This window comes from Stegodyphus dumicola, chromosome 1, assembly GCF_044657685.1.
Source record: "Stegodyphus dumicola isolate Sdum_Otavi_A_Nest chromosome 1, ASM4465768v1".
Lineage (NCBI taxonomy): Eukaryota > Metazoa > Arthropoda > Arachnida > Araneae > Eresidae > Stegodyphus > Stegodyphus dumicola.
In genome coordinates, this window is record NC_140768.1 from 67,465,468 (window position 1) to 67,478,710 (window position 13,243).

Here is a 13,243-nt window from a genome sequence, read left to right on the forward strand (position 1 = left end):
CCTGCAATGTTCCTCAGAATCTTTAGAGGCTATGAGCAAGTCATCGACAAAAGCGTAAACGCCTTCTAAATCCCGCGTGACTTCATCTATAAAACGTTGAAAAGTCGCAGATGCATTGCATAAGCCGAATTGCATACGGATACTTTCGAATAAACCGAATGGTGTGCATATGGCGGTTTTGTGGATGTCGGCTGGGTTAATTGGTATTTGATGGTATGCCTTAATCAGGTCGACATGACTAAAAATTTTAGCACCGTGCAATGCAGCAGTAAAATCGGCTAAACATGGAATAGGGTATTTGTCTTTTATTGTTTGAGCGTTCAATGCTCGATAATCTCCTACAGGTCTCCATTCCAGACTTCCCTTTTTTGGAACCATGTGAAGTGGGGATGCATAATTGCTGCTCGAAGGTCTCAAATGCCCCAATTGCATCATAGTTTGAAATTCTTGTTTTGCTATTTTTAAGCGATCTGGAGCTAACCGACGAGGTTTTGCAACCACAGGTGGACCTTTAGTTATGATATAATGAACGGTGTTGTGTTTAACAGGTTGGTTGGTATCTGGTAATCTAGTAACTGAAGGAAATTCTATTAAAATTTTGTGATATGGTGTATCACTAAATACAGTTTTTACTGAATAAATGCTTGCATTTTTCACGCAACCGACGGTTTTAAAATGCGTTTTTAAATCTTTGAGACATTTGTTTCTGAGATCAGGCACCAATTCAAAGAAATGGAGAAAATCTGCTCCAAGAATGGGTGTACTAACATTTGCTATAAGAAAAGTCCATGTAAACTGTCGTCTTAATTTGAAATCCAAAGAAAGTGTTTTTTGACCATAAACATGAATAGTAGAAGAATTAGCAGCGAAAAGTGTTTGTTGGGACGAATTCCGTTTTTGAGAATTATTTGCTGGAAGTAAGGACACGTCAGAGCCGGTATCGACCAAGAATAAAAGGTTTGTTCTACGGTCACGAACGAACAGGCGACGTGAAACTTGAGGCAAAGAATAAGTCACCTCTATTCTTTGCTGGTTTCGTTTCCCTGCCATGAACAAGGTTTTGTACATTTGTCATCTCTACACTTTTTCCCAAAACGTCTATGATACCAGCAAACAGAATAATCTCTCCTTTTGGAATTGCTTCTTTCCTTATTGCAATCTCCGCGATTTGGCGAGCGACCACGAGAAAGAGAAATGCGATCAATACGTTTGTTTAATTTTTCTATTTGTTTAAATAATTTATCCTCAAGAGACTGATCGACTGTGCGAGAAACGGCACAAGTCCCTGGGGTTGGATTTACTTCTAAAATTCTGTCGGCAATTTCTGCAGCTTTATCTACAGTTAAATTGGAAACCGCTGCCAAAATAGACTGAACAGTCGAAGGCAAACGTTGAAGGAATAATTCTAACATTAAGTTATCAGGAACATTTAAAGATTCTGCTCGACCTTTCATATTTCTAAGCAAATCGGAAGGTTTTCGAGAACCTAATTCTTCTCCAGATAATAATTGGCGAATTTCTTGCTGAGAAGATTCTCCTGAACGATTTATTAACTCAGTTTTAAGCTTTGCATATGGATCAATAGGGTCTGGTTTCATAAGTAAATCCCGTACTATTGATGCAATATCTGGAGGAAGATGAGCAACTACATAATAATATTTAGTAATGGATTCTGTGATAGGTTTGGGAGTGGCAAGAGCAAAGGTACTTTCACACATAATAAACCATAAAGAGGGGTCTGATCGGTTATAAACCGGAATTTGGACGGCATGAACATCAGACATTGTGCAAGGTTTTTAAGCCAAAATAAAAGCAAAAATTTAACTAAAGAAAATTAAATTAAATGATAAGTAGAAAACAGAGTTATAAAATGATCTATAATTAGTACTCATCTGTGATTCGGAGGATGAAAACCGATGTAATCCATTACTTCTGGTTTGGAGATCTTGAGTGATGGCTTGTAGTCAAAACCGAAAGTGCTTGAGAACTGTTCATACGATTTAACACAGTCCGGGTTACCATTATGGTAATTTCCTGTTATGTTTTTACCACCAATCCTCGAATTCCATATCACAGATTATGTTCTTACTGCATTAATATAATATTAACAAGACATAGTGCACAATAAAAATTAAGCTTTATTTAGGAACTTCGCGCACACTGCCCGACAGCCTGCCTGCCTGTTTCGCTCTGCTCGCTACTCGTAAGAAACTTCTCCTCTAGGGTTGCCACACTTATCGGAGGGCGCAAGGCGCGCTCCTTATCGCCATCACCACATACCCAAGACACTTAAAACATCTATTGATGATAATAAAATCGTCAGTTTCACATATACTCCAATTAATTTTCAACCTGGCTTGATTCAGAATACGTTTACGAACCATGGCGTGCGTTTCAATCACAACGTGCCTCGTGAACTGGAAGGTTTTTAAAGTAAATCGAACTCTACATATACTTCTGTTTTCATCAGATTCAACAACTTCGGAATTTTGTTCAAAAATTACTTTCAGAAGATCTTCATTGGGTATTTCATTTGGCACATTTTTTACAAGTAAAACAGGATTCCTCTTTTTTGGCAAGGACATGTTTATTTCCGGAGCCTTTTCATTAATCTCGGCTTGAAGTCGATTCCGATCATTTTCTGTCAAACACTTAACCAAGACTTTATCTTTTCCAATATTTTTTAAAGTATATACACCTAACTTAGCTTCTAATGGATTAATTTTTAGTTCAATAACTTTCTTAACATCGTCAGAAGAGCAGTTTTCAGAGTCTACAATTAAACAACAATTCGAAGAAATCAAGGATTTTTCATTAATCCTTGTAACATCAGATGGCGCCACCACACTAGCATAACTAGGTCTTGAAATGGTGTCTTTCAAACTTTCCTTACATGCATCCATAAATTTAACAGCTTTGATACGTATACATTTAAGCAAACATTATAGTCCTGCAGAACTATTATCTCATCAATTGTGGTGGAATGGTCCTTCTTGGTTAAAGTGCAGTGAGATTGCCTTGTCTAAAAATATTCTTATAGATGAAGAGGCATTACCAGATACACGTAAAACAGTCTCATTTGTAGTTTCTGAACCTGTACAGGAACTTGCTATTATATCAAATATATCTTCATTTCCAAAGTTACAACGCATATTTGCTTGGATATTAAGATTCATATCGAATTCTAAAGTAGCATATCTAGAAAGAAATACGTCTTTTTTATCTAGTAATGAAATTCGAGCTGTAACTTTCTGTATTGTCCGAATAATACAGCGATTTCACTTTTTTAAAGAAATTCAATGTTTGGAGTTGGGAAAGGACTTACCTACAAACAGCAACCTCCTTAGCTTGTGTCCAATTTTAGATGACAACAAAGTGTTACGTGTAGGAGGAAGACTGAAAAATGCGCAACTATCAGAAAATGAAAAACATCCAATCTTATTACCTTCAAAACACAATCTGACAGAAATCATAATTAGACACTTTCATGTCAAATATCTGCATGCAGCACCGGAACTTCTTCTATCTTTAATTAGACAGCAATTTTGGATCATAGCTGCTAGATCTGCTATCCGAAAAGTAGTAAGATCTTGTATCACGTGTTGAAAATTAGAGCTAAAACTGCAAGTCAAATAATGGCTGATCTACCGGAATCTAGAGTAACACAATCGCGACCATTTCATCGAACTGGAATAGATTTTTCTGGACCGTTCATGATTAAACATCGTGCAGGACGTGGACAAAAATCATTTAAATATTACGTATGCTTATTTGTGTGTTTTGTAATCAATCTTGAAGTGGTAGAAGATTTGTCAACAAAAGCATTTTTAAGTGCATTGAAACGATTTATTGCAAGAAGAGGGAAACCATTTGAGATTTATAGCGACTGCGGTACTAACTTTAAAGGTGCAGACAAAGAAATCAGAAAATGTTTTTTGCAATGTAAGCAAAATCAAGAAATTCAAAAATTTTTGTCTTTAGAGGAAATAAAATGGATATTCAACCCGCCATCATCTCCCCATTTTGGTGGACTATGGGAATCGGCAGTAAAGTCAATGAAATTACATCTAAAAAGGACTGTTGGTGATACTGTGCTGACCTATCCGGAATTTCAGACCTTGATAGCGCAGGTTGAGGCTTGTCTCAACTCTAGGCCATTGTGTCCAACTTCGGCTAATCTAAATGATTTAACTGCATTAACACCTGGTCATTTCCTAATAGGAACGTCTTTAACTGCCATACCTGAACCAGACCTAAATTATAGTTCCTTCAATCACATTGACAGATGGCATGTGAGACAGTTTATTTTTCAGCACTTCTGGAAAAGATGGAGTTGAGAATACCTGTCTCAGCTTCAACAAAGACCTAAATGGCAAAAAAGTCAAAACAATTTAGAAGTCAATGACTTAGTCCTCATCAAAGAAGACAACCTTCCGCCTCTTAAATGGAGGCTAGGGAGAATAATTGCTGTTCATCCGGGCTCAGATCAAAGAGTCAGAGTTGTTAGTATTAAAACTGGTCATGGTGTCATAAAACGACCAGTCGTGAAATTGTGTCCTCTTCCTATTCAGACTAAAAAACTATGAACTGCTTCGCATATAATATTTTGTATTATTTTTCTTATGTTTATCTTTATTACAGACTAAGAAGTTTCAAAATGCTCCAACTGTTGAAATCCCCTGGGATTTCAACGAGGGCCAGGATGTTTATGTGAGTATCGTTTGCTTCATTTTATTGTTGCAAACAGCGTAAATTCCTTTTGTTTTTCTTCCTTTAGTTTTGAACTTTATGTGTGGCAACAAGATAATTGATTGATAGAATTGTGTTTGTGACAGCCATGTAGAATGGCTCGCTTATTTTGTATCAATTATTTCGCATCGCTGACAAGTGTAATAAAATAAAAGTGTAGGAATACAGTCCATTTTTTGATTGATTATAGTTTGTGAAACATATTAAGTTTAAGAACACATATTTTAAAAATATAATTAACCAAATATTGTTTCACATGTTAGAAAATGTACACTGAGCAAAAAAAAAAAAAAAAAGGGGGGGGGACAGATCTATATCTCGCGTTCTACTGGGCCGATTGACAAAATTCAACTTGTGTTTTTCATGTCTCGAAAGCGCGACTTAGGATATGTATTAGATTTATATATACCATTGTTCTAAAATAGGTATTTTGACACAAAATCGGACTTTTTCTGATATAACATATCAAGGTTTTTTCCATATTTCTATTCTACAACTCAAATTACGCCAAACTACCAAGTTTTGTAAAAATCGCACGAATGGTTTAAAAAAAAATAGTTCTTAAAACTTTAGCTCCTAAATGTTATATATATTTAATAATATCTCTTTTTTATTAAATGTATTTGATAAAAAATTCAGGTTCATTCACATTTCGAAATTCAGGTTCATTCCAAATAAAACTCACCCATTTTTTATGATTTGTTTTATTTTAAAATAATATTTATACATTTTTCAAAAAAAAATTAATTATAATCTATAAATTTTTTACCATTATCTTAAAGTAGACGGATTTCTAAGCATACCTGCAAAAAATCACAGTTTTTATTCAAAATTTCCGAGATATTTTCGGAAATTTTATCGGAAAATATATGTCATCTTCGGAAAATATATATATATACGTGAATTTATATATTGGCGCGTTTTCAAATTTGCAATATTTTTTTAAAGCGATAAAACCTCAAATAAGGTTTAGACACTTTGTTCAAATTATTTGAAAGTAGGAACGAAGTGACTTTTTTCCACTCATGTACAATGTACTAAAAAGGTAGGAAGGAGGTCCCTTTTTTCCGTTCGGGTATAGTAGAAGGAAAAGGAAAATTAGTTGCCGTATATTAAGAAGTTCGCCAAGTGAATTATTCTTGCCGAAACTGAAAAAAATTTCGCCAAGATAAATTTTTGAATTTCTCCGCAAATTTCGCACCAAACTTTACAAAATTTAATATCTAGGCATAATTTGAGTCATAAAATCGAAACACGCAAAAAAATTGGTATGTTATTTCAGAAAAAGCCCGATTTGGTGTCAAAATACCTATGTTAGAACAAAGCTATATATAAATGTAATATATATCCTATGTCGCGCTTTCGAGACATGAAAAATGCAATTTGAATTTTGTCAATTGGCCCAGTAGAAGGGGAGATATAGAACTTTTTTTTTTTTTTTTTCAGTGTACATTATTAGCAGTTTATTTATTTATCGTATTTAAGCATATATAGACTACATGCGTGGATAAGCCTCACATATCTTTCTGAAATAATATGATTAGGAAAAAAGTACTAGAATTTCTCCAGGTGACGGGAGAAGAAATACAAATATGCAGAAATATGGCAACGGACAAATTCAAAAGGTATAAAGTGATGTTTAAAGCGTTATGATTGAATGCCTGTTCTACAAGTCTTAAACATGGGTCTAGTTAGAAGGAGTTGCATAGTTAGTTTAAACTGGTACATTATGCACAAGTAGGAGAAAAGAAGTTTGATATAAATGAAAAAAAAGTGTTATGTCATATTGAAATAAGAGGTTCGAATCCCGCGAACGGGCTAGCTGCATGGGTGTTTTCGTGGTTTTCCCCATGTGTAACGTGTATACGAGCCAGTTTCCCTTAGAAAGTCCTCCACGAAGGCATCCCTCCCCTTAGGCAGATAGCCCTAGTGTGCTTTGCCATAATTAAATACACCATACACCATACACAATATTGAAATAAAGGGCCGTCTTGGAAAATCTTATGAAACCAGCAATAGTTAACGATGTTTTCTCAAAAACATTAAAATATTCCGAGATGGAAGCAAGTCTTTTGAGATATATTCCCTGAAATTCGGGCAAATGGATTTTCATTGTCTTAAATGGTTGAAGCCTGAAGTAATGTTCGAAATATTCCTAAAATAAATTTATAGGAAGTTACAGCTATGCAAGATGTTTCATGGGAGACCTTAACTCATGTCGAACATTAATGTCTGACCGCTTACTTTAGAGAAACTATTTGCATTTCAGAAACAAGCTTTTAAATTAAAAAAAAAAAAAAAAAAATTGACGTTTAAAATTTCAGTTGCTTTAAAATTATTCATTACCTTGAGTATTAATAGCCTAATTTTAGCAAAACGTTTAGGATAAAATAGATATACATGCATAAATATAATGTGAAATAAGACGTGCGATATTATTCATATAAAGAGAATTACTTTTCGAACATTACATTATAGCTTACTAGATAATACGATTTCCTTGATTCAGCGAAATTAAAAATTTTTTTAAGGACTTCAAATCACAGATTCGCTGTTTGTTTATAACATATAAATTCTTTAAAATCTGCTCCTAGAAAATAATCCGTTCGTGAGAAAAACACAGAAAATTAAAATATCTTTTTGTTATCAAACCAAAGCAAAGTTTTCGACCTACACATGGAAATTGTATTCAAAATGCCAACTGTTCCTAACAATTCGAATTCTACCTGTGGAAGTAATTATTCGTTCCTTGATGCGAGCTAAATTATTTTACACATTCAGTAATGTTGCAATAACCAGAAATTGTCTTAAGTTGTATCATTAAACACATTCTTTTTTTTTTTTTTCTTATAATAGAACGCACAGTATCTCCGTGAATTTTAGAATCATTCAATTCTGATAGACTATTAGGTAGAATTACTATATCACTGATCATGAAAAAGAGTGATTTCTCGCCTTCTGAGAATTTATTTACGCATATGGAAATCATAGATGTATCATTAAACATTTAGATCGTACCTTTCGATCGTTACCTAACGTTTAATGCGATTTTTCCAACTGTTTCCTTATAGATCCTACTTAAAAATGTTTGTATTACACATTCCAGGATTGATGTTAGAGCTAAAAAACAAATAATGAAAATAACATTCTTCCAAAGAATCACTTTCCAGCAGCTATACACTCTAGTGCATAAATGTACTAATTCTTGAAACAAGTTTTCATAGTCATATGAACGTACACGTCGAAACTCCGCTGGCGCCCATTTAACGTCATGTACATCAGAAACTTAGTACCCTTTTATAGCAATTTTAAGAAACAGAATATAATCTGATATTGCCAGAAGAGTAGAACAGCCGTAGTCTCTTTACGTTGGACTGTTTTACCGAGAACTGCTTTGCATGAACAGCGGTACATGGTCTTGAATTTTCATACAAGACTAACCAGATGCTTTTCTCCTGAAGTCTAACACGACGTATTTTTTGTTTCAGCTTTCTGTCTAGTTTAACACAGAAAAACGAACTCGTGGACTTTCTTCGTCATTTCGTGCATTCGCTCGGTAGGTGGTCGACTGACACTCGGACACAGCAAGAAACTTCAAATCTCTCGAAACTGCAAGACAGAGACAGTGCAGGTAACCCAAAATATTTTTTTAAACATTTCATGAACGTTAGTTACTCTTTTTATAAATTTAAAACAGAAATTTACATATTTGTTATATTAGTCAATCCCTGGCAACGCTCAAAACAACATTTTTGCATATTTGATAATTCGAAGAATCCGCGAACGCTTAGCTGCAGATGCTTGCGATTCGCACATACTTTTGTATCCCGCGAATGAGCGGCCAGCTCGTTCGCTGGAGTCGAGTCTCGGACCGAACTGCCAGTGCTCACCGACGTTACAGCTCAGCCACTGGTCGGCCAAAATTAGAAAAGGAAATTCGTAAATAAAACTCAAAGACATAACAATGAAATTCATTAATCTACTCAATCCTTTATCCACGGTGTGTAAATTAAAGGAATTATTCTATGCTATATTTAACAGAGCACGAACAGATCAGCGGGGGCCGAGGAATAATATGTTTTTTTATCAGGCAAGTAGATATAAATTTATGTGCATGCAAAAATTAATGTATCGGTGTTTTTATGTTGCTTCGAATCATGTCCAGCCATTCAACTTTTCTGACAATCCTTGTCAGCTTTTTGTAAAAACAGAGTGATTATAGTTTCGACGAATCTTGAGAATGAGAATCTGTGAATTTTCGTGAATTTTCCAGTTTTCCCCGTAAGTTTTCCAAGAAGGCCCTCCTTCCATTAGACAGATAGTTTTCATATATTTCACCACAATCATTTAAACAATATCAATGACAATATTATAGAGGCTATTTAGGTTTGGCTCATAAAAAAGAGAAATAAAGAGAGAACTAGCTCAGTAAATAAAAGTAACTGCTTACCGTAATTTTTTTAAAGAATTCTTCAGAGTTGTTTTTTAAAGTTCAATGTTTTGAAATTATAAAGGTACTGTCAAAATAATTCAGAAATAATTTTATTAAATTTTATTATTTTCCCCCTTTTATAGATTGACAATCTGGCTGGATTTTACTGTTAGATTATGAAACCAAATTTACTCGAACCTCCTGGAAAACAAAGCTAATTTACGAAGCTGACTCAACACTGCAAATTTATTAATATTAATTTCCCATAGTATGACAATTAGGCTGAATTTTAGAGTTATATACGCTTCATCATCTCAGCTCTAGAGTCATAAACCTTTTTTAAGCCAGTCACGTCATCATTATCTGCAGGATACTTGCAGTTAAATTCTCAATTCATTCTTATGCACCATCATTAGCAACTTGGAATAGATTGGTATACGACTAAGGTGGAAATCATCATATGTCTTCGCATTGAGAAAAAACGTATGTGTGAGAAAACTGGAATGTACTGCTGTCGCCTAAAAGCTTAACGGGGGACCACGAAATTTGTGACTAAGAGCGCCTGATTAGGTATGTTGCATCAACCTTTAAAGTTAGTTCTATTGGTTTTGAAACAGCATGAACATAAAACATTATGATTATGAGAATGTTGATTCCGAAGTATAAGATGAAAGTGCTAGATTATATTAACAGTCTCCGTGATTTTGTGAATTTATGTATATTAAGAATTCAAATAAACTATAAAATTGTATTAATCTCTGAACGGAAGGTATTGCTATGTTTCAGTTGCAATCTCCAGGACATGAACACCCTCATGAAGCGGATAGATGGGTTAAAAGAAGCTGGTTCAATTATGGAGTTTTTCGAATAGTGTTACAATACAATTTTGCATAGTTTCGTCCTAAATTTAAGCGAGAATAATTTCCACAGCCCCAAACATTTTAAGGCTCATATGATGTATGCAGTTTGTATGCAGCATTCATTTATTTTGACTAATAGTCAATTTTTAGTTAAAACAACTTTCCTTTCATTCTTCTTTTTATCCACGTTTTCCTGCCAGAAGTTAATCAGCTAACACGCGTTTATTCAAATTAAGGGAGAAAGATCTGTTATTTAAGTCAAGATTTCGGAAGTTGATTTCCGAGCGTGTATGCCTACTTGAAGGGCACGCTGTTACTTAATTGCGATCTGATTCTGTGACGTTGAGTGCTCCTATCCTATGAGCCGTTAGGCTGATTTAATTATATTTTATTTTAAGTTCAACATTACTTGTTATAAGTTAAGCCAGAAGTTTTGGCTTATGTAAGCCCAAGTTGGGCCGTCTGTGAAACTTTTTGGTCATTGAATAAAGGGTCATTTACACCCTTCTTCTGACTTTATCGGCTATCAATATCTCAGGATAATTCTTCTACAGTCTTTCTAGAGCTCATTAGTTTATGTTGCCAAAGAATACAAGACTCTATAAGTTATAAAGTAGATGATAGTGAATCCATTAATACAACTTGACAGAAGGAAATATCTTCTTAGAAATTATATATTAGTTTTTGATTTGTTTGACAGAGCATATGTGGATTAACTACTAAGAAAAGAATGCATAACTAAGATAACTTGCGGAGAAAAAGAGCTTGATTTAGGATACTATATTTATATTACGCACAAAAAAAAAAAAAAAAACCATGAAACTTCTAATAACCAACTCTTTTAGGAACGGAACACGGGACAAACTGCGAGTATTCTGCTTCTTTAGCCACTCGGTAGTTGGTGGACTATTAAATTGCAGAAATATTGTTTTCTGCTTGTTAGCTTTTAAAGCAAAAGCATTTATCACTTTGCAAGCATACGAGTAAGTTTGTCATATTTCATCAAAATTATATAATTTTTTTCTCAAAAACTATTAGCGTTGATATGGACATAAAAGAATATGAATAACTTTAGGACTTGACAAAACTTATTAAATTCTGGTAGATTATGGAACAAGATTCTAATGTTTCTAGCTGAATGCTGCCCTTATTAAGGAGTATAATGCTAATAATAATTCTATTTTAAATTATTCTCAGTGGTAAAATGAACATAGATTAGGCATGAAGTATACTAGTTACCAGGTTGTATATTCTCGTAGTGAATGTTAATGTAATCATCCCGATCAGATCGTGAATGTTCGTGAAAGAATCCAACTGCATGACCCAACTCATGAACGATAATGCCAAACTTATAGCATTTCGGTCCTAAGGACAAGGGTTGTGCTCTGGAAGTTCTGCCAACATGAGAATAGCAACTGAAAAATAAAATCAACAAGTAAATAAATAAAACTATTAATATAATGTTATATTTCATATTTCTGGCGTTAAACTATGTTTCTCTTACATCATGTAGCAGTTTATTTATGTACTGCAGTTATTACTTTTGAAATGGAATCAGCACTAGACATTTTATTCCACAAAACTAATTAAGAAAACAAATTAGCTTTAAGTGAGCTGGAGTTAGACGTCTTCATGCGTGTGCATGAATTTCTGTCGACCGCCTGTGATTAAGTAGCATAAAATGTGGTGGATTTGTTTTCGGGGGCCGGAAATAATACGAACTTTGAGACTGCTTTTATGTAAAATAATGCATCAAATTTTGTAAACGTGCGGTGACAACTGAGCGAAAGCCATTAGAAAAGTTCGTACATGACATTCTGAAAATACAAAGACTTTCGGCGACAATGCCAGGAGCAAAATTCAAATTAAGGAGAAGACACTTTATAAAGATGGTGGTACATTCATGGAAAACTAATCTCCCGTAGGACCTCAACAAACCGAATAATAGTGAAAGAGGCGTTTCAAGTGGGCTGGCAGACGTGACAACCGCCAAGAGCTCCGGGAACACAATAGTTCAGAAATAGAAGCTTTTTGTAATAAATCATGATGATCAATTAAAAATGCTTGTCACGATTAGCTAAATAAATAATATGTTTAGAAATCCATTTTACATAAAAATAACAGGTCTAGAAAAATGGTGACCAGTGACAACTTAAATTTTGTCAGGCTCCTCATTTTAATTTTGTCACATTCTATTTATCTTTCTTTGTTCATAGGTACTGAAAGCTCCTCAAAATGGTCATCTGTAGTTTCAACCAACTTTGCTCTCCCATAGAGGTGAAAGCCTTTGCGAAATGCTGTTATACAGACATATGGGTTAGTTACATGGATCTTCGAAGTACAGAAATGGCTTGGAATTTATTGCATTAGTAAAGCATTTATTTGCTAAACGGAAGAAATGCTTCCCGAAGAATAAAAGAGTTGGAAACTGTGAAATAACTCATATTCACATGCAAAAGGATCCCTGTTTCGTATTCATGTGTAACACTTGAATAAAACGTTATATACCTTACGTTACGACATCGCGGAGAAAACGCGCAAGGGGAAAACATCTTTCGTATTTCATATTTTCATTTAAAAATAGATATGATGTTTTGCGCAGTTTTAAGTTTTTTTTTTATTTCCATAAAGCCTACCTTAAAAAGAAATATTGCTCCTTGTAAATAATATTTGGAAGTATTTACTTTGGAATTGTATTTTTTGCGTGATGCCAATAGAAAATATTTTGATGCCTTTTAATGCATAACATTGTTTCATTGCTTCTTTTTATATTATAAAAATCCATAAAGCAGGGAAGCTGCTTCAATGCCAATTTTTTTTAACAAATTTAGAGAAAACTTGTTAAGCTGCTATAAAACTAGTGAAGTAGTAACTTAACGATTAAACACTCTTTAATCTTTAAGCTACTATTGTAAGGATAAATACTGCATGCTTACAACGCACGCACCCAGCCTTTGTTTTTTTTTGGGGGGGGATTTGATCCAAAGCCGAACTTCCGGTATTATTTCATTTTATTTACACACCCACTGTTGAGGTGAAATAACACGAGTTGCTGAATTTCATATGGAACTAAAAAAAGATTTGTTTCTACACTGTATAGAGTATTCAAAGAAATTATAGCAAGATTTCAACATCTTCATGTTCTTTCTACGCTTCTCTTACTCCATCGAAACTTTTGAATAAAAAATACGAAAGTCAATCA

General features: G+C 34.1%; 1 protein-coding gene across 1 annotated transcript in view; it reads right to left on the reverse strand.

Annotated features, from left to right (window-relative positions):
* LOC118192401 (astacin-like metalloprotease toxin 5) overlaps nucleotides 1–13,243 on the reverse strand; it is a 58,822-nt gene that overhangs the window by 10,253 nt on the left and 35,326 nt on the right. The window contains exon 5 of the mRNA XM_085816091.1: nucleotides 11,281–11,456. Within this exon, the coding sequence (XP_085672217.1) occupies nucleotides 11,281–11,456 (176 nt within the window). The remainder of the gene's footprint in view (nucleotides 1–11,280; nucleotides 11,457–13,243) is intronic.